At 53.2% G+C, this 20,530-nt stretch overlaps 3 protein-coding genes across 7 annotated transcripts; 1 reads left to right on the top strand and 2 right to left on the bottom strand.

The window, feature by feature from the left end:
• Positions 1-505: 505 nt before the first annotated feature.
• On the bottom strand, positions 506-8,289 carry IST1 (IST1 factor associated with ESCRT-III). 2 transcript variants are annotated; one of them, XM_079989171.1, is made up of 10 exons: positions 7,998-8,289; positions 6,201-6,300; positions 5,340-5,520; positions 5,111-5,198; positions 4,758-4,841; positions 4,213-4,323; positions 3,918-4,124; positions 3,597-3,689; positions 1,982-2,030; positions 506-1,584 (listed from the first exon to the last, which is right to left on the bottom strand). In XM_079989171.1, exons 2-10 carry the CDS (start codon positions 6,286-6,288, stop codon positions 1,385-1,387), a joined length of 1,101 nt encoding a protein of 366 aa, XP_079845297.1. In that variant the 5' UTR covers positions 6,289-6,300; positions 7,998-8,289; the 3' UTR covers positions 506-1,384. The 2 variants fall into 2 exon arrangements, with proteins under 2 accessions (XP_079845297.1, XP_079845298.1); XM_079989172.1 differs by lacking the exon at positions 7,998-8,289 and adding an exon at positions 7,367-7,668.
• Positions 8,290-8,373: 84 nt separating this feature from the next.
• ZNF821 (zinc finger protein 821) lies at positions 8,374-13,946 on the top strand. 4 transcript variants are annotated; one of them, XM_079989167.1, is made up of 8 exons: positions 9,036-9,106; positions 9,227-9,292; positions 10,096-10,220; positions 10,314-10,472; positions 10,600-10,742; positions 11,269-11,373; positions 11,707-11,873; positions 12,175-13,946. In XM_079989167.1, the coding sequence occupies exons 4-8, from the start codon at positions 10,358-10,360 to the stop codon at positions 12,842-12,844; spliced, it is 1,200 nt and encodes a 399-aa protein (XP_079845293.1). In that variant the 5' UTR covers positions 9,036-9,106; positions 9,227-9,292; positions 10,096-10,220; positions 10,314-10,357; the 3' UTR covers positions 12,845-13,946. The 4 variants fall into 4 exon arrangements, with proteins under 4 accessions (XP_079845292.1, XP_079845294.1, XP_079845293.1 ...); XM_079989166.1 differs by lacking the exon at positions 10,096-10,220 and having other exon boundaries at positions 8,374-9,106; XM_079989168.1 differs by lacking the exons at positions 9,227-9,292; positions 10,096-10,220 and having other exon boundaries at positions 8,375-9,106.
• On the bottom strand, positions 13,811-18,714 carry ATXN1L (ataxin 1 like). The gene has a single exon (XM_079989164.1). It carries the CDS (start codon positions 18,656-18,658, stop codon positions 16,673-16,675), a length of 1,986 nt encoding a protein of 661 aa, XP_079845290.1. The 5' UTR covers positions 18,659-18,714; the 3' UTR covers positions 13,811-16,672.
• Between the last annotated feature and the right edge of the window lie 1,816 nt (positions 18,715-20,530).

The raw sequence follows: 20,530 nt of genomic DNA, 5'->3' as shown, positions 1-20,530 counted from the left end.
GAGAATGGTGACTTGACAGTTCTATCACATCACGGCAGTGAAGGACAGCTGCTTCAGCACCCAGGCACTTCCCCGTGCCCTGCAGGTCAGGTGGCCCGCTCTTCTGAAGCTGTCACTGCTGCCACCACCCACAATGTCTTGTGGGAAGCAAGTCTAAAGGGAGCCTCATAAATTCGCCTGTGGGAGGTGGTTGTGGGCTGCACTGCAGATCCTCAGGTATGTGATCCAAACTGACAGGACTTGTTCTGAAATATAACTGCAAAGCCAAAGTGAAGGCAACACATTTGCATGCTCCTTTTAGCCAATATTTCCCCTTCCCTCAATAAATAGTACTCCTTGTTTGACTGGAAGTGTGACTGTCAGTCTGAAGGAACACCCATTCTCTCCATGGTAAGAACTGGTGGCAGCTGCCTCTCCATGTTGTAAGCATACCATGCCTCCTTTGCTTCTCCTCCACCACTGCCAGAAGCCAGGAAATATTATGTTTCACTTGAGACAGATCCAGTCAAGGCTATTCCTCAACTTTATTTAGAATTAATAGAGAAGATACAAACCAATCAAATTGTCCCAGAAAAGCCACATGAAAGAGTTACATACAGAGTGTTACATGGGAGAGCTGAGGTTGGCTGCTGGCAATGCAGCTGGTCTGTAAGAGCAGCAGAAGTTGCTGGATGTGTTGCTGCTGCTGTCACCACCACCACCCATGGCTTTGCCCTATAGGCAAGGGAAGAGGCTAGAGAACCAGGAGTGATGGCACATGTCAAGCAATGGCCCTGAACCCAGCCTGATGCAGAGCCACGTTAAGGCAGAACTGGGCTCACTCAAAGCTAGGAAAATGTGCCTGCTGCTCTGCAAGCCAGAGGCAGGAGGACCACTGAGCCACAAGGAGTGTAGACTGGTCAACTTCTGTGCCCCACAGCATCCCTCCCCAAAGGAAAGTCATAATGGCCCCGGAGGGCTCCCTGAGAACGCGGCAGGCAAAACAAAGCTATCAGGGGCCCAGAGCAGCTCCCCTTCCACAGCACATGCCTGGAGGGGGGTGCGCGCTTCTGTCCAACTACGTTGCCCAGAATCTTCAGGTTGGTGTCCCTACACCACTGTCTGTCCAAATGAGAGGCCACCTACATCACTCCCTTTCCCCTCTAATGCCCGGCTGCAGACTGCAGAGCAATGCATTCGGAGGGATTGTTCCTGCTCCCATCTCAAAGAGGCTGTGCAGTCCCCCACTCCTGGAGCAGAATGTCAGAAAAGCAGTGGCATTTGGTGTAAGTACAGAAGGAAGAAAGGCCAAGCGGAGGAAGAGGAACGAGCACTTGGCCGTGCTAAGAGGGAAGGAGGAGGCAGCAGCAATCAGGCCCATCGGCCCCCAGTTCAAGGGCTCTTTTTAAGTTTTCTTCTTCAGTTCCTCAAACCTTCGAGAGAGGTCATCGAAGTCAATGTCTTCTGAGGCGGAAGTGTTGGCACCAGCAGAAGCGGCAGGCAGCGTGTCTGGCACAGATGGCAACTCTGGCAGCACAAAATTATCGCCCGAACTAGGAACTGCAGCTGGTGGCCTCCCCCTCGGCTGTGGCTTTGGGGCTGGTCCTGCAGCAGACAAGAGTGACTGGTTACAAGCAGCGGGCAGGCTCAAGGCAGCGAAAACAGTAGTCTACCTAACAGTAGTAGGGGCAGGGGTAGGACCATTCTTCTTTTTGCTATACTACAGTTAGTATATGTCCTGCAGAAGCGAGCACTTGCTGCACTTCAGTTGAGCCTTGCAGCTCCTACCAGTTGCTAAAGGGGCCCAAGCTCTCTGCCATGCAGAGTCCCAGTCTCTGCCCGCAACACACACACACACGCTTACCTCAGCAACTCAAGAGCGAACACGAGTGAAGGGGACCAACAATAAACACAAGCACCAGCTTTCCCCTGACATCACCACCTCCCTCCCTCCTCACTGCCTTGCCAGCTCCACAGCCTCCCCCTCTGGCCTTGCACTCACCGGTCACCTGTGGGGATGGCAATTCCTTGTCAGCACCCATGTCATCAATCTGAAACAGAAAAAAGCTGGCTTTGCATGGAGCACCCCACACAGAACCACCACCTGACAACTCCCCAGAGGCCTACATGCACAGCAGAAGCACTGTATCTGGTGTTCCCATCTTCTTCATGCAGCCTTGCCAGACAGCAGAAGGAAGGATGAAATGAGGGATCTGGAGGAGGAGGAAGCAGTGGTGGTGAGCCTGGCCTGGTGGTGCCATAGGTGAGGGAGAGCCATTCAGCATGGCTGACTACCTGACTAGCAAGCGGCCCTGGCTACGTCCCCCAAGGATGGCCTGTAGCTCTTCACCATCACTGGCAGTCTCACCTGACATGAACCACCACCACCAGCAACCACAAAAGTCTGGAGAGCAGCAGCTGAACAAGCACAAGGGCATGAAGGTGGACACCCCCCCATTTCCACACTCTCTAGCTGCTCAACCCACCCCCACATCTCATCCTCCACCCCTGCTAGCCAACGTCCTCCGCTCATGCCTTCCATGGACAGCAGCCTGGACTCTGAGACCAAGGTGACCTCTGAGTCACTGCCTGCAAGCTCATCCAGGCTGCTGAGATCATGCTGAGGCTCCCTCGGTATCATTATCACAGCCCCTCCCTCCTGCTTGGTAGACTCAAGTAGCTGCCCTGCTCGCTCCCCTCAGTGGCTGCCTCCTCCACCACCACAATGTCAACCAAGGTGCAGCTGAAGAAGCTGGAGCAGTTCCTGGTGGACAGGCTGCAGGAGCACTGCTGGACCTCCTGGTCGGCCTCTATACCAAGTGCAGTTTCCACTCACTGCTTCAGAGGGACAGGCTTGTCTTGGATTTCCTCAAGTGGGAATGGGACTCCTGATTATTGAAAGTGACATTGGCAAGTTTCTCCTCAACAATGCCTAGGCAGTCAACATTCACCTTACCACTGGCAGTAGGCCTAAGAGCCCCACCATCTCCACCATGGCCCACTACTTGAGGACCCCAGCCAGTGCAACATCTGGCATTATGTGCATTTATGTGTATTTTAATGAACTGAACAGAGTGAAAGATTATGAGTCATGGGGGTGCAGAGACTGTGTGAATGAACTTAGTGCTTAGCTTATATTTTTAATTGCTATTTTGTTAATGTTTTTAATATTGTTTTATAGATTCCAAATGCCGAATTGATTTGTTAATCACATGACTTGCTGTAATTGTGAGGTTTAGCTTATTTTTTAGTTGCTGTTTTGTTAAGTTTTTTATAGATTGCCACAGCTTTATTGATAATTTTTAAATTATTTTATATGATGTACGCTGTATTTGCGACATGCTATTATGTTTTATTATGTTATGGCTATTTATTGTTTGTAAGCTGCTTTGAGATCATTTGAATGAAAAGCAACATAGAAATGCAATAAATCAAAATCAAATCAAAGGTACATTAAGTTTGCTGCAAGCCCAAATCCAGTGGATGGCAACTCCTCAGTCAGTCCAAGTGGGAAGGCCGGCCAATACCCAGCACTAGACTAGGGACAGCAACAGTCCCAGCAGAGAGGACTTGCCCTCCCAGCAATTCATCTTTTGTTTTTCATCAGCAGTACTTACAGACTCGTATGTTGGAGGTGTAGCTGGAATCTGAGGTGGGTGAAGGCTGGTGAAAGGCTGGTAGGTGCCCACCGGTAGCCCGTTGAAGTGCTCCTAAAGGGCGAAATTGTTACGTCAGACCAGCACCCCTTCCTAATGGCAGAATCAGATAGGCAATACCTGCCAGAACAGCTGGAAAACCTTGTTCACACAGCAGGTATTGAGGTGTACTCAGATGCTAACTCACCACAGTAGACTGCTATCCTTTCCTCCCCACCCCCACCACCCCCAAGCCCAACTTTACAGACTCCCCTCCTGTTCCAAGCAAGACATAGGACTTACTGGTCCCTTTGGAGGTGGGTATGCAAAAGGGGGAGCTGGAGACGGCATGGGCATGGGCATTGGCATTGGCACTACTCCATCAGGACCAGCCATCGGGGTCATGAAGCCGCCGCCGCCGCCGCCGCCACCTCCACGGCCACCTTTCTTTGTATCATCCACGAATCCCACATCAATCAGGTCAGCTTCCACGCCTGCGGGAGCCTCAGCCTGGGAAGAGGAAGAAGCTGATGTCACATGTGGGAAAGGGAGCTGCTAATGAGGGAATTGAGAGTGGAACCACCTCCCAGTCACTCACCATGACAACAGAGTCTGGCTCATAGGGCACGTTGTAGTTCTTTGCAATCTCAATCAGGTACCTCTCCACTAGGATTTTGGGAGGTGCCTCTACGCTCAACTTGTGCATCAGCTGGAAGGGAGGGAGGGAAGAGTGAGCCCTTCACTGAGCTGGGCAGGTCAAGAACACTTAGCTAAGAGATACCCAAGCCAGAAAAAAGAAGTTTCTACCTTGCCTGGTGAAGCACCACAGACAGGACCTCCTGCTGCAAACAACTCATCTTTATGAAGCACTGATGTCGTTCCCTCCCATAAGAACAGCCTGCTGGATCAGGCCATCAGCCTGTCTAGCCCAGCATCCTGTCCTCACAGTGGCCAAACAGATGCCCCAACAAGAAGCCCCTGAGTGGAGCAGCAGCAGTGCTCTCCTTCACCTGCGATTCCCAGCAACTGACTTCAGGAGCAGATCACCTCTGACAGCAGAGGAAGACGTAGCCATTGTGGTTAGTAGCTCCTGAGAGCTTTACTGCCATCTCACCCCCATGATGCCCTTCCCATTCCACTCACCCTGTCATTGACGGTCCCAATCTGGTTGCTCCGGCACAACTTGCCATACTCTTTGCTGTACTTGGCACAGAGCTGGTCAGCAACCTAGTATGGAAATGGCACACTCAAAACAGAGTCCAGGTACCACTGACTCCCCTCTATTTAAGACAGGGCACAGCAACTATCGCAGCACCCCTGGACAAAAGGTTCAGGAGTTTGGAGACTGGAGCCAACCTAAACTCCCAGATCAAACAAGAAAGTCACCAAGTTCTCTGAGCATCCTGTGAGGATAGATCAAAGTGTTTTCCCAACTGCTGCCCCCAGATGTCCAGGAAGGCTGAGCAGCCTGCCAAGACACAACTGGCACTACTCACCATTTTCAGCTCAGCCACCTCCGCTTGCAGTCGGGGAGCAGCCCAGATGAGGGTGGAGACAGCTTCTGCCAGGCCGGAGTCCAGCTCCCTGAAGGGACACAAAGTAAGGCAAGAGTGAGCAAGTAGTTGAAAGACAAGGAGGACAAAGAGGTCCCAGACCTAGCAGACTGAGGGGAGGGGACACGTGGCAGGCACCCAGCACCCTCTTCCCCATAGGCCAAGACCTTACTTCATAGACTGTATGAGGCCAAAGCGTGTCAGAAGCAAGTCACAGTAGAGCTCCAGGATCTCCATGGCCTCCACCAAGTAGTCCTCCCGGATGATGTGCTCCACACGGATGCGAGCCCGCTCATCTTTGCCAGCAGACAGGTAGTCAGCAATTTCCTTCCGTGCCTTCTGGGCTAGCTCAGCTGCAAGAAAAGGGTTCATCATGGGGCAGCAGGGGAGGCCCACAAGCCTGCCCTGGACCTGCCTGGGGTGTTTGTGTATGCAAAGAGAGGGGCTCCACCAAGAAGGACTGTGGGTTGTCTCCAACTAAGTTATACTCAGAGTAGACATATTGAAATTAAGTAACCATGTCCATTCAATGAGTATAGTGGGGCTAGAACTGGACACAAGTCCACAAACCTGAGAACTCTTCACAGAATCCACACCCCCATCCCAATGACCACAATTCTCAGCATCTTTGAAATACAGTACACACACACAAGCAATTCCACACTTACACTCTGACATGTGAAAATAAATTAAAACAATTCTTTTAAAAGACACTTCTTAAAAACCTAAAAACTCCCTTTAAAAAATCAAGTCTTCAAAAAAATTATATGATCTAAGAAAGTCTTTAAAAGAATCCTTCCAAAAGAATTTAAAAATTATAATGTAGCACCTTAGAGACCAACTGAGTAGTACAAGCTTTCGTGTGCATGCACACTTCTTCAGATACACTGAAACAACATGTGCAGGCTATAAATTAAGCATCTCTCAATTTATAGCCTGCACATGGTGTTGTGCGACACTACGACTACCAGAAACCTCCTGAAGCACTACTCTGGTGATGACGTCAAGGAATTAGGTAGGAAAGTCCACTCACTTTTCTTTTTCTCCAACAGTTTGAGGCGATTGATGACAAGACGTAGGTTGACTCGCAAGCGCTCGGCCTTGAACCCAGAGCCTAACATGGTGTAGAATTCCTGCCAAGAACACAAGAGAGAAAAAGCCTACTGTCATGTGTGTTAAAAGCAGACAGCTAGCAGTTTCCTGTGTAGATATATTCTACTTGTAATATTTATATATTGCTTTGCACATTCAGAGCCATTCCAGAGTTATTTAGAATAAAATACAAAATACATTTAAAATTCAAAAAAGTGATACAAATATAAAACACCAAAAGTGCTCAAAAATTAATCTAAACACAATATTCCCTGCTCTACACAAGCAGGACACCAGTATTCTCAAAAATCTCAATCATCAGCGCTGTCCAAATGCTGAGAATAACTTTTTGCATGGTTCTAGATTCAGGTAGGTAGCTGTGTTGGTCTGACGCAGTCGAAATAAAATAAAAAAATTGTCCAGGAGCACCTTAGAGACCAGCTAAGTTTGTTCTGGGTATAAGGTTTCATAGGTATCTGAAGAAGTGTGCATGTGCACGAAAGCTTATACCCAGAACAAACTTAGGTAGCCTCTAAGGTGCTACTGGACATTTTTTTAATTAATCAATTTATTTTTTGCATGGTGCTGGAGCATTTCACAATTGGAGGGGGGGGGGAGATCTGTTCTCTTGTTGCTACCTGCTGAACATCTTTTGGAGAGGCAGACAGTGAATGGTCTCAGATCTCAGGATCTGGATTGGTTTGAATGTGGAAAGGTTGCGAGCTGTAATGTTTTATCTCCGCTGCAAATATATAATAAAGCAAACAAGCAAATATAAGAAATTTTAATGTGAATTTTTGTATACAGCAAGAATAAATGTTTGAATAGACTACAAATGCCAGCCATTTTTAAACAGAGTCCATACAGACTCAAGTGTGTGTAATAGTACAGTATGCTAAAACCTATTTATCCACTTAAGAAATGCTTTGTGTGTGTGTTTTTTGTCTGTATGTATGTGTAGAGCACTTTCATCTGTGCAAGCAACAGATTTCTGGTTTCCCCCCCTTTTGTACATGATTTGATCAGCCAGGCCCAACCATATACAGCACAAGGGGCAGCTCACAACCTTGGATCTCTTTAACCAGTTTCAATCCCTGGAGGACAAACCTGCCCCGCTTTTCAGCACTGGAAGCGGTAGAGAGCTCAGCTCCCACCTATGTGGGAGCTGGTGGAGGATTTGCTCCAAGAGGGTGGAGGAGTTTGCAGGTAGTTGAACTACAGAGGCACGAAGGCAATTCCCAACTCTTCTTCCGGCAACGGCTTCGCTTTCGGCTAGACACAGGCAGCTGCCCGCTCCGGGTTCAGAGACCTCAAAGGCGAAACACCAGCGCCGCCCGACCCGTGGCCCAGACTGCCAGTTTCGATGTGCTACAGGCCCCAAGGAGGAGCCATTCCCGGCCAGCGGCAGGAGCAAGAGCCGGAAGGGAAGGCGAGCGGTCAGGCTGGGCAGAGGCCAAGCCCGCCAGCCACGGACCAGGAAGCGCCGCTTCTTCGCCCGTACCTCCCGCCACCGGCTGGCCGAAGGCAGCTTCAGGCGGCGGACCCTCCGGGCCTCTCTCGCCTTTCCCGGGGCCCTTCCCTGCCTCGGCCCGTTCCTCGGGCGAAAGGCGACCGGGAAGGCGGGGGAGGCTTGTGAGGGCGGCGGGAAGCAGGACCTCGAGTCGTCCAAGGAGGGCAACGGCCCCGCTCCCCGGAAAACGCAGAGCCGAGCGAGGGCGGTCAGCTGGGGCGGCCTTACCCGGGGGCGGGGGGGAGTCTTTTTGTTTCCGTCTGTCCCGGCAGGCAGCGAAGGTGGCGTTGGCGGCGTCACGGGTCCAGCCTCAGCTGGGCAGGCGGAGGGATACGTCTCTTCTCTGCTTTTCAGGAGGAGGAGGTGCGCGACAGCGACAGTAGCAAAAGCAATAGTCGTAGTTCTTAGCAGCGTCCGGCCCTCTGTCTGCGACGCGGCTTCTCCAAGATACAGTGCAGCGACGCACGGGGCGCTTTGTGTTTGTGCGGAACTACTTTACGGGCGGAGGGATCTCTCGCCGGAGAAAGAGGGACCTCAATAAAAGTCGTACTTCCTAAAGCGAGCGTTACCTTCATTGAGGTCCCTCCATAGCCCTCAACCGCGGCTGGAGAGTTCCGACCTCGTCGGGTACGACGTCGGAGAAGGAGGAGGAAGAGGCGGCGGCCCCGCCCACTGCCCCCCTCCCTCCGAGCTGCTTCCCATCCCCGGGGGCGTCGCTCGGCAGACTGGAGCCCTCCCGCTGTAGGGGCGCTCGCGTGAATGGCCGGGCGCCTTGCAGGGCATGGCGGGGGCGTCAATCGGGTCCCCCTGCTCGTGGCTTGAAAAGAGGCGGGGACGGCGGCAGCCCCGCCACTAGCACCGCGGCGCCGCCGCTCCGACAAGAGGAGAAGCGGCCCCGTGGAAGCAGGCGACTCGGGGCAAGGGAGGAGGGTTGCAGCAGCAGCAGTTGCTCCTGCTCCTGCTCCTCCTCCTCGGTAGCCGGGCCCGTGGAGAGCGCCGAAGGACACAACTCTGGCCCTGCTGGCTGGTCTGGGTGCGTGAAGCCCCCGGAGGCGCCGGCCTGATGGCTGCGGGACCCCCTCCCGGCTGAGCGCCTGCGCCGGCCTCGGGATCGGCGCCCCTGCTGCCAGGCAAGAGGCGCGCTCCGCTCGGAGGGGAGGGAAGGGCTCCAGCGCAGCGCGCCCCCGTCCGCCTGTCTGTCCGTCGGTCCCGCCGTGCACGAGCCGGGCGCTCCCGCCGTGCCGCCATCTTCCTCTGTCTGTCTGTCTGCCAGCCTGGGCGGCCCTTTGTCCTCCTGCAGCGCTGCTGGGCGAGCCCAGGCCGGGCGACGGAGTCAGGTAAGGGCCGAGGCGGCAGCAGCCTCCTTTCGAGCGCGGGGTGGGGGCTGATCTCTAAACGCCCCCCGCTCGCCTACCCTGGTCATCCCCCGCATGGTGACAGGGCTCTTCTTTCCGCAGGTGCGCCCCCCCGGGGGGGGGGAACCATGTCCCGTCGGAAACAGACCACCCCCAATAAAGTCCACTGTGAGTAATAAGGGGAGGGGGGCTGTTGTCACTTCCACCTTCACCCCCTTCCCCCGCTCAAGCGAGGCATCCTCATCTGCAAAATGATGGGGGGGGGGGACAGCCCTCCCCTCCACTATTTGCTGCATTCTTCTCCCATAGCCCTGGTGGGGACTCCCTGCCCAACATCGAGGATTTGTTGGCTGAGCTGAGACATGTCCACGTACCACGTATTGGAGCCTAAGGGCTCCTTAGGTACTCTGGGGGCTCAGAACCCCTCTCCGCCATTCTAGTGGCATTCTGTCTCTCATTGGGCCACCTTACCCACTGATGTTTCTTCTGCAAATGAACAGCTTTTCAGCACTAGTTGGGAATGGCTGGCTAGTCTCCCTTGCACAATGAGGAACAGGGGACTTCCAGGCACCATGATAGCTTTAGGATCAGAATTGAAATAGCAAAGGCCCAGGAAAGAGTCTGGCAATTTCAGGCAAGCACTGCCCACTTTGCACAACTTAAGAGAAAACGTATCAAGGAGGAACTAAAGCAAATAACTAAACCTGGACCACAAAATCCACAGAAGACGTCTCCCACCACAAATTTGGTTTGCAAAAGTAGATAAGTAGGTTTGCTATTGCCTACACTAAAGCATCTTTTACACACATGTAACAGCTTTACCCCTGGAGGAGAACCTGTATGGCAGGACAAGCTCTTCCAAAATATGGGCCCCGGGGGTGGGGGAGCACATGCAAATTCTAGGGCGGAGCCAGGGCACGCAGGAGCCCTCCCTGTGTGCTTAATTCTGCTGAAGACATTTGTATTTCCAGGTCATGTTGGAAAGGATGCGAAGGGACGGATTGGTCAGGCCACCGTTGCTTTGCAGGAAGGGTTTGGGGAAAGCTGTTTTGGGGAATGGAGCCCAGGCATTAGTCCCATTCTGGGCCATCTTCAGGTAGGGGAGACCATCACTGGGCATCTGAGGAGGGGGCAAGGAATGATTGGGCTTGGGAAGGGCAATGGGCTAATGCGGCTTCTTCCTCCCCAGGGGAGCAAGTCTTTGCTGGGTTAGAAGAGCACACACGTCAGGCCATGATGCGAAGAGACTTCCCTGGGCTGCTTGGAGCCCAGTCACCACTCATGCAGCAGCTGCCACCTCCGCCACAAGAAAAGGACTCCAGCAGCAGCAGTAGCAGCAGCAGCAACAGTGAGTTTCCCCATCTGGTACAGGAGGGCAGCTCTGGGACACCTGGGAGAGACCAAACACCTGCATGCTGCTTTGGAATCCTGTCAGCTGGTCTGTGGCAGAGGCCTAAAGCTGTTCTGTATTCCAGGTGATAGCGAGGGGGATGAGACAACACAAGATGAGGTCTCCTCCCATGCTTCTGAGGAGGACGGAGCATCAGCGACAGTGAAAAAGGAACTGGAACTTACTGAGCAGCTGGGCTGCAGCAAGCAGGTCGCTCGAGGCCATGAGGCAAGTGCATCACATTGGCCATAGTCAACACATAGTAAAGCAAAAGTGCAACGCTGCTGTGGTTACTCGGTGGAAGGGAGAATAGCAATAGCAGACTCTTGGATGGCCTTAGCATGGAGAAAGAGGACTGTATAGCCAACTCTGGGATTCCTGGGCCTGGTCCTTTGATGTGCCCATGTGATCACTGCAGCAGGCTCAAGTGATTGGGTCTAGGCTTTTTAGCATTAGAGTTCCCTAATGGTAATGGGGGCAAGGGGAGTGATAGAGCTGTTGTCATCTCATTCTGGGCTTCCCAGAAGAGGCATTTGGTTGGCTGCTGTGTGTTAAAAAGACAACACACAGCTAGGTAGACCCTCAATCTGATTGCGCAGGGCTAATCTTACATTGTAGAGAATCTGTCAACATGGTTTTAAAGGGTCTGGTGCAGCATCAGTTGGGGGGAGGGGTATGTGTATGCGTGTGGCAGAATACCAGGCATGGGTCTTGTTCTCTGCTCTTTCCTTAGCCTGCCTTTCCTTGCTTGCAGATGGGTTTAAATGCCAGCCCAGATACCCTGATGGGACTCTCCCGTTGTCCCCTCTGCCAGCTAGAGTGTGGAAGCAGGGAGCAGCTTGTCACTCATGTCTATCAGGTACTTAGAGGGGGCTTTGATGAGACCATCACGCAAGGCTAAACCATCCCTGCCCTGGCTCCCCCTTTCCTTCCAGGCTGAAATTAGTAATCCTGGACTGGGAAAGGGTGGGGATGGGGGCAGGGGCTGTTGGCATTGGATGCAATTTGAATCATCCCCCCTGGTGGGTTTGCACCACATCCCAGGGAAGGCCTTGCGGGTCTCTCTCCTTCTTTCCCTAACAGAAGAGGGAGCTCTTCCGTGGCATGGCCTTGGCTGCCTGCCCTCATAGGGACAGCTGAGAGGGGGACAGGGCGGCGGAGCCCTTGCCTCACAGCCCGGCCTCGTTTGCAGCATACGGCAGCTGTGGTCAGTGCCAAGAGCTACCTGTGTCCCGTCTGTGGCCGAGCACTCAGCTCCCCGGGCTCCTTGGGCAGGCACCTCCTCATCCACTCCGAGGACCAACTGTCCAACTGTGCGGTGTGTGGGGCTCGCTTCACCAGCCATGCTACTTTCAACAGGTGAGAAGTGGGCATCTCTGACGGTGGGACTGGGACAACGTGGCCCAGGCCGCATTTTGGAAGTCCTGGAGGGGCCCTGTTCAATGGAAGCAATGGAGGTTATACCTGGCAATTTCTGGAGGCAGCTGGAATAGGTGACCCCAGCCAGAAGCGTTATGCAGGCCATGTGGGTGGGGTGGCTTGTAAGCATGGCCAGAGGGATGGGGAGGGTTACAGCTAAGGCAGTGGCTTGCAAGCCTACACAATGGCTTCTTACGATCTGTGCCGACCACCCGTCATTTCTACTCTTTGACTTTCACAGTGAGAAGGTGTCAGAGGTGCTGTGTGGAGATGCCCTGCCCATTCCCCTCCCTGAGGCTTCTTCTGGTGCCGAGGAAAAAGCAGGTGGTGGTGCTGCTGCTGCTGTCAGCCCCACAGTGTATCCTGCTGGCATCCTCCTGGTGTGCAACAGCTGCGTGGCCTATCGCAAGCTTCTGGAAGCTCAAGCTCCAGGGGTTCGCAAGTGGGCCTTGCGAAGGCAGAACGAGCCCCTGGAGGTGCGGCTGCAGCGCCTGGAGCGAGAGCGCACAGCTAAGAAGAGCCGTCGAGACAACGAGACGCCGGAGGAGCGGGAGGTGAGGCGCATGAGGGATCGAGAGGCCAAGCGGCTGCAGCGCATGCAGGAGACGGACGAGCAGCGTGCGCGCCGCCTGCAGCGGGACCGTGAAGCAATGCGCCTCAAGCGGGCCAACGAGACCCCTGAGAAGCGGCAAGCTCGGCTCATCCGGGAGCGTGAAGCCAAGAGGCTAAAGCGGCGGCTGGAGAAAATGGACATGATGCTGCGGGCACAGTTTGGCCAGGACCCCTCGGCCATGGCTGCATTGGCAGCCGAGATGAACTTCTTCCCACTGCCAGTGGGTGGGCTAGAGCTTGAGGGGCAGCTGCTTGGTAAAATGGCCTTTGAGGAGCCGAGTCCCAGTGCCCTGCACTGAGGAGGATAAAAAGGAGGACCTGCTCTTGTCTGCTGAGGCCCCACTTGCTCCGCCAGTGAAGCATGGAACTGGAGTGTGACAGTGGTCTGAGGGAGGGAGGAAGGGGCAGGCGCACTGGTTGTGATCAGAAATAAATTAATTGTACATGTCCTCAGTCTGTGCCTCGTGGGCTTGGCCAATTCACTGCAGCAGCTTGAAAGGCTGCTGCTGCTTCTGCCTTGCCCAGCTTGCTTCCTTGCTGGGCAAGATCCAGCTGGAATTTTGCAGTTCTGTAGCCTGCCCCTTACTACATCACGCTGGAGCTCTTAAGTGGGGACTAGCAAAGAAGGTGGAGTCCTGAAGAGGGAGGTGTATAATACGGCTTGGAGCCTCACAAGTTACCCACGGGTGTATTAGGCCTAATCATAGTGGCTGCTAGACTTAGGTACAGCAGCACCAAATGGGAGGTTTGTGGAAGAATTTTACATTCTGGGGGGATACATGTTGGGGAGGGAGAAAGCAGCTAGATTTGAGTGCTGCTGCTCTTCTTGCCTTTGTGCTTAGAGAGATGGTGGTGGAAGGAGGCAGTTTCTCCCTGGGAGCACCAGTGAAAGGCAGACTTCTAAACAAAGGCTAGAGGAAGGCCCTAATGAGGGGTATATTTCTTTTCTTGGTCAGCAGCCTGTGTTGTCTCTTGCCCAACTTCCAAACTAGGTAAAAGGGAGAGACTTTGCTGCACAAGCGAGGAGAAGTTATCTCTGTCTTGTTAGCCAGGTCTGTTCTGTCCTATTAATCTTAAATCATAAAACCTATGTGCAGCCTGTTAAATTTTTTACACAACAGAACAGAGCTAATTGTGCCAGTGTGAAGATTGCTAATTGGGGCTTTAGTGACCATCATATGAATTTAAGGAAGTTTCCTTTATGAGCTTTGGGGTTTCTGCCAAAATTTTCTCCAGGAGACAAGTAAGACACAGACACATCAAAGGAAAAGCTATTGGCTTATAATTATATAGATATATATATATAGATATAGATATATGTATATATACTGTTTACATAAGTCAACAAGTTAAATGCAGTATTCATAAGAGCATTAACAATAAAAATACAATCTGTGTGTACAGAGACTTTAAATGGTAAAACAGGAAAAAGGATCTCACCCAAAATACAAATATACAGTACAAATTGATTTATTTAAAACAGGTACAAAAAAAGCACAACAAAATAGATTATCCTCCTTAGATTGGTAATGCTTCATTAAAGATCAGGTAGGAGAAAAGGGGCTGGGCACTCGGCTAGTCCTAAGGCTTTAGAGATACGATGCAGTGGGTTTCGGAGTGAAGATGACTGGTGTTGGTTGCAGGGCTGCTACACACTTGCCCCTTGCCAGCTGCATACAGGAAGGTGACCCACCCCAACTAAGGTGCTATGCAAGGGATTGAAGGGTGGCAGGCTGACTATGTTTGCTTTCTTCCTCAGTGCATCTTGAGAATATAGCAAAGGAACTTTTTCTACAACAAGCCACTGGGTCAGGCCATCGCTCAGTGTTTCTGGGCAGAGGTGGGACTTAATATAAGCGGATGTTTGCTCTTGCAGGCAAGGGCTACAGAAACAGCCGGCAAGAAGGGACGGGAAACCTTTTAGCTGGAAAGGGTATCTGGTTGGTGCCCTTCTGAAGAGCAGGACCCCAGTTCATCACCCCCTAGTTTGGCACCCCACACTGAAACATGTCTCTTTTAGCAGCCCCCTTCCTACCCCATGGAATGGCCAAATGGACACAGCTGTGCAGCTGCCAGTCCCACAGTATTGCATATTAGGGAGCCCTTCCCAAATATTTACTAGGGCTTGGAAAGGGGTCATGCTGTAGTGTCACAAGAGAGAAATAGCTTATTGCTCTAGGAAGCTGGTTCTCCCAACCCTCCAGCGGCCCCAGATGGAGTAGTGCCCAATGACACTTCCATATTTTGCAGCTCTATTCCTAACTCTAAGGGCTGTGCAGCAAGCTATCCTGAAACAGCACTGGACCAGGGTGGCAGCGGTGGCAGTAGTGTTGGGCGGTCCAGATGAACTGAGGGGAACTGACCCTCAATAGCCATGGAGGGCCAGAGTTGGTGCCAATGAAAGAGGTGGCCAATCAGGCTCTTCTGCTGTGATGCTGTGCAAGTGATCCAGCTCCCATGAAGCCCTGGGAGTAAAAGGGCACTCTGCCCTAATGGCATGAAGCAGACATCTCCTCCCTGGTGGCAGGGGAGCTGAAGGACAAAGGAGAAACCTAGGCCAGCATTTACATGGAAATGAGTGTTGGTCTAGTAAGCACACAATCCAGGGGAGCCCAAGAGCAAGTAAGGAAGGCAGAGGGTGGTTTGCAGGGAAACCTGGCTCGGAATAGTGCAAAGTGCCGGGCCTTCCAGAGGAGAACAGCAAAGTCTTCCACCTTTCATATAGAGAGGGCTTGGAGTGGATGAGGTGGCTGGTCAGACAGGAAAGCAGTTCCCGTTGTGAGCCAGGAATGCCTGTAGGCAATGGCCTAAAAGCAACAACTGTAGACAAAACATCCAAGGGAAACAAGCCAAGACTGCCCATTTGGAGCAGTGGGAGGAGCTTCCTGGCTGCTATTCTGGAGTGGGACTTGGATGGCACTGATGCAGAGTCACGGCTATGATTCAGAGCCCTAGAGCTCACCCCTGCTGAGTTGAGGGCACCAGTGCAGGAGAGGGTACTCAGCCAGCGTCTTGAACCCAAGCAGTTCTACAGCTTTCTCAGCTCAAAAACTGTTAACTACTTGCACATTTTATCTTCTTTCATTCTGTTTGAGTCACCAGTGCACACAGAAGAGCAATTTTCATCTTTATCAGAAGAACCTGAATACATTTTTCTAATATCCAAAGAAATCTTACACATGTAGTGGGGGCCATTCAAGCTGGTTACAGTGGCCAGAATGTCCCCTCTCCAAACTCTCAATAGGAAATGCTTTAATCACCCCAAGGAAAAGCAGGAGTGTCTGTATGTGCACTAGCATGCTCTTATATACAAACTGCCTTGCACTTTTCAAAGGAGCTGGCTGTAACTTGAGGCATCCACCTCTGTGACAAGCCTTAGTCAGCCCAGGCCATTCAGACCTGGCTTAGCTGTGAACATCTAAGGCATCTGCAACAGAAGTGGATGCAGCCTTTCTAGAAGATGGAGGTGGGGACTTAACAGCAGGATGGAGATAGCTGAAGAAGCCAGAGCTAGAACATCCTCTCACACGTACACCTACACCATTCTCACCTATGGGATTCGAGTTCTACCTGGCTGCAGAGCTGTGAGGCAGCACACTGCCAGGTTTGCAATTTAACAGACTATTAACCATTTCCTTTCAATCTAACACATGTGAGGAAATTGCATACAAATACTACCTCCCTGAGGAGAAATCCAGGCTCCCTTGACTCGGTGCCTGGAGAGGGGCTGCTGGGAGGCCCAGACAAAAATCCTTAACTTGGGACCCGAGCAGAAGAAACCTGGCAAACTCCCTCACTGCTCCCTTGCCCTGGTAAAAGCACCCTCCTGCTATGTGTGAGCAAGTGTCCAATAAAGTGCTTGAGTGAGGTGGTGGGGGATGTTGAGCCCTTGCTCCTCTCCTCACAGAAGCAGCGCAGTCACTGCTTCCTTCAGAGTCTCCCCTTGGCTGACCCCAATCTACCCTACCCAGGCTCAGACCTCCCCTACAGGGGGTGGAGAGAAGGAGCCTCTGTCAGTGGAATGATTCTAGGCACACAACTGGGGGAAGGGCCGAGCATCTGAGCAGTGGCCAAACTGGAAGGAACCCAGTTAAGCGTGGCACACAAGTTCGCCCACCACTGGGGCTTCACTTCCCTGCATTTGAACGGCCCTCGATGGACAACTTGACCTCCTGGGGAATGAATGAAGGGCGGAGGAGTGGTGGCCGGGGCTCCTCCCCAGACCTTTGGAAGCTGGGGCCTGCCCAACCATGCAGAGAAACAGGATCGTGGTGGGTGGATTCCTGGGGGGAGCCCACTGCCACTCCACCCTTCTCCAATGGGTTTTTCTGCAGCTCCTGGAGATTCTCCCCACCCCGCCCTGGTCTCTCTCGGGTAGCACTCTGGGGGCTTGCCTGGGGCACAAGCCTCCCATTCAGACTCTGTAAACTGATGGAGATGCAAACATCTCCCACCTGCAGCCTGTGGCAGGAGAGTGAGAAGAGCCGATTCGTCCTCTCTGGACTGCATGAGGACCAGCCCTGTCCATACACAAAGAAAGGGTGCTCAGGGGGCACATCGATGCTCACTTTGCTCTGCTGCTCCCCCACCACAAAATGCAGTGTGACGAAGCCCTGCCAGGGACTCTCTTGGATGTCCACCACAGTGCTGGAGTCAATCTTGAGGCCACCACTCACCTCTGCACTGCGCACAAAGTCCTGGGTCTGCAGGTCCTCCACCCTCTTTAGCTCTCCTGTGGCCAGCTGGATGATGGCTCCTTTCATGAAGTGGGAGGGTAAGTGGCTCTGGGAATGGGCACATTCCGTGTCAGGTAGTCCCTCATGGGCTCTTCCCTCAGGACTTGCACCTCCCAGGCCATCCTGAGCCCCAGGATGGAGGGACCCTGAGACTGGCCGACCATTGGCCATTGTAATGCCTTTCAGTATTTGCCGATGGCGGAGCTGCTCTTCAGGGGACTTTGCCGACAGTCCCCGAAAGTGGCTTTTCTCAGCAGTAGCAGCCACCACAAGTTCCACTGGGTTCCTCATTGACTCTGCCTTCTGCTCAGGAGGATTACGATGGGAAAGGTTTAGAGGGCTCAAGCCATCCTTCTGCTGAGCAGAACAAACAGGGTAGTCCTGGGAAGCAAGCACTCCAACCACCCTCTGCACCTCCAGGTCTGTATCTGGGGTGCTCCGCTGAGATGGCACAGAGATCTCTGTTCTCAAAATCTGACTGCTTGTCAAGAAGGTACCTTCAGTGCTGCACTCTACCGTTGTCCTTGGCCACTGTCCTACAGCCTCACTTTCCTTCACCCCCACGGCAGACCTTTGCACCCCGTTTGCTGTGACTTTAGGATCTAGCTGATTCTCCTGCAGAGACTGCTCAGTGTTTGGGCCAGCAACAGAAGCTTCAAATGATGAATAGCCTGCTGGCAGACGTGACATCTGATAATAGACTGGAATTCGGCCCTGTGTAACATCCAGTGGCTGACCTCCAACATGGGGCTGCAGAGAGCCTGAAGGCAAAACTGAGGCACTGGTCTTGCCAAAGCTGTGGGCTGCCTGTGGAGAAGAAGCAGAGTCTTCAGCCAGGAGAGGTGCATAGGGCACAAAGTGTGGGATATGAGAGGCAGCAAGGCTGGCTGAAGAGGACAGAAGGTGGCTGGGCAGGAAGCCAGGAGGCACAGCGGCGGCATAGGGTACAGAGTAGTGTGATCCCACAAACTGCAAGGGAGCAGGAGGAAGTTGAGTGTAATGGATAGGCGAGTAGGGGATACCAGGGTGCGGGATCAGCTGCGAGGTCATACTGAAGGCTGGAGGCAGCGGGCTGACATTCACCACAGGTGAGAAGGTGGCCGGGGGCATCGCCACTTTGTACAATAAGCCGTACTGGTCCACGGTAAGACTGGTCACTGTGTCGGAGCTGCCACCAGCCTCCGTGTAACGTGAAGGTGCCTGGCTCTGCCTGCCTGTTGCTGAGCCCCGGGACCATTCCACAGAGGTCTCGCCGCCGCCACCGCCCACCAGACCCGACTCAGCCGCCCGCCCCGGCTCTTCGTCGTTGGCTGCCACCGGCAGGTCGCGCTTCTTGGGGGGGAGGAATTCCTGGCCCCGCTCCTGAGCCGCTCTCATGGCGCTCGCTTCGGGAAGCTGCAAGGTGGGCTGCTGCTGTCGCCTCCTCCTCCTCAAGGGGGGATCACCTGCAAAGACACAGAGAAGAGCACAGGGGTCAGCTGGGGGGGGGCAGGCGGGCGGCTTCCGCCCGGCGGGGGGAAGGGAGCCCCGGACACTCCTGTCGCTCACCCGCCGCCACCGCCGCCGCCTCCACGGCTGAGTGCCATCCCTCTGCCCGCCGACTCCGCAGCCACCCCGGGCCTGACCCCGCCCTCTTTCTTCTCCGCCGCCGCCGCCGCCTTGCACGGCGCGCCGGAACTGCCGAGGCTCATGACGTTAGGACGGCGCGCGCACAGCGCACAGTGATGACGTGATCGCCGCCTCCGGTTGTCATAACGACAGCCGAGGAAGCGGCGGCGGCATCGCTATAGCGACAAACGCACCTGCCCTTCCCCTCTGCACGTGACGTCGCGCCCCGGCATCCCCCCGAGCTCTACTCCGTCGAGCCATAACTGGTCTACCTGTAGGGTTGTTGTAAGGACTGCTGAGGTCTGGCTTGAGAAATAATAAGCGATTCTTGTGCACTTGAAGCGGTCTCTCCACTGTGTGGTGTGCGTCTTTATTAAGATGATGAAGCCGCCAGCCTCGTGCCTTTGCGGCAGGAAAACCGAAGCGCCCCCACGGGGCTTGCTGGTATTAAACTGGGATTGGAAAGGAACGAGTAAGCTGGCGCTGCTTCTCGGCTGGCTATTCCAGGCCTTAAACCGGGAAGATGCGTAAATTATGGCCACAGTCAAAATCACGCTAAGCAAATCAAGAAAGGGGAAGCAGAGAGGAGAGACCTTTAATAGGAGCCTCACGCTATCCTGGCAAGGAACCGGTCTCTGTGTGGGTAGGCAGCCAGTAAGTGTTTCCAAAACCGCAAAGAGCCAGGCCGCTTCAGTCACAGACTCTGCACGACACGAGTTCCTTTTACAAGGGCAACAATTCTCGAAGCACTTTCCAACCTTCAAGCATAAAAGTGGCCTTGGCCTTATACTGGCCAGGACAGGAACAGCTTGCTGGTGCTATGTAGATGGGATGGGATAGAGCTGTCACTCGATGTTGAGTTGATTAATTATTTTTCCTTTGTGTCTGTGAGAAAGAGAGGAATGCTCTCAGTGGGGGTTCTGTCGCCCATCGATTTGCAAGTAAAAAAAAAAAAAAAAGCCGCTGTCTGGCGAGATCCTAGGAAGAGCTCTGCTTGTCCGTTAGATCAAACTAAGTGGAGGAGGGAAGAAGGGAAGGGCTGCATGTGCTTTTGCGTGCAGACAGGACCAGACTTAAAATCCTGGAGGGAATTTCAGGTAGGTCAGAGTGAGGAATCCTGCCTAAAACTGTGAAAAGCTGTTGACCACCAGTGTAAGCAATACTGAGATAAGTGGACCAAGAGACTGACTCAATTTAAGACAGCTTCCTACAGTATCCCCATCTGTTTCCCAGCGATTAGCCAGATGCCCTAATGGAAGGCGGAAGCAGTGCAAAAAGCCGCCGACGTTGACTATCAGAGATAACGATTGAAGTGACCAATATATTCCGTGGCGAGGCTTTCTAGTCCCCAAACCTTAATACTAGCCGCGGAACTGTAGAGCCTTAAGAGAGGCCAGAGCTGAAATGGATGTATCGGCCACATTAGCGAAAACTGTTCCACGCAAATCAGAGGAGGTTGAGCCGGGAGGCTCTCCACCTTCAAACAAGGCGCTTGCCAGCAAGCTTCTTCGTCTCTCTGCGACCTCAGAAACGGGACACTGGAGCTCCGTGCAAAGCCTGCAGTCCTGTGTATGTCCAAAGCACTGGGATATATTTCCGAGTAAACTTGCTTAAGATTGAGCTTGCTAGGAAAGCACGTGC

The sequence above is a fragment of the Podarcis cretensis genome (assembly GCF_951804945.1).
Source record: "Podarcis cretensis genome assembly, chromosome: 8".
In the NCBI taxonomy this organism is placed as follows: domain Eukaryota; kingdom Metazoa; phylum Chordata; class Lepidosauria; order Squamata; family Lacertidae; genus Podarcis; species Podarcis cretensis.
The sequence above is the reverse complement of the archived record's forward strand: the minus strand, read 5'-3'. Positions and strand labels throughout refer to the sequence as shown.

Bases quoted from the DNA above. Each gene is read 5' to 3' on its own strand.
- IST1 (XM_079989171.1), bottom strand. From the start codon at position 6,288: ATGTTAGGCTCTGGGTTCAAGGCCGAGCGCTTGCGAGTCAACCTACGT. The intron at 5,199-5,339 runs GTAAGGTCTTGG...GTGTCCCTTCAG, and splicing joins GGCCTCATACAGTCTATGAA to GGAGCTGGACTCCGGCCTGG. The intron at 4,842-5,110 runs GTGAGTAGTGCC...TTTCCATACTAG, and splicing joins AGGTGGCTGAGCTGAAAATG to GTTGCTGACCAGCTCTGTGC.
- ZNF821 (XM_079989166.1), top strand. From the start codon at position 9,253: ATGTCCCGTCGGAAACAGACCACCCCCAATAAAGTCCACT. The intron at 10,473-10,599 runs GTGAGTTTCCCC...TCTGTATTCCAG, and splicing joins CAGTAGCAGCAGCAGCAACA to GTGATAGCGAGGGGGATGAG. The intron at 11,874-12,174 runs GTGAGAAGTGGG...TGACTTTCACAG, and splicing joins AGCCATGCTACTTTCAACAG to TGAGAAGGTGTCAGAGGTGC.
- ATXN1L (XM_079989164.1), bottom strand. From the start codon at position 18,658: ATGAGAGCGGCTCAGGAGCGGGGCCAGGAATTCCTCCCCCCCAAGAAG.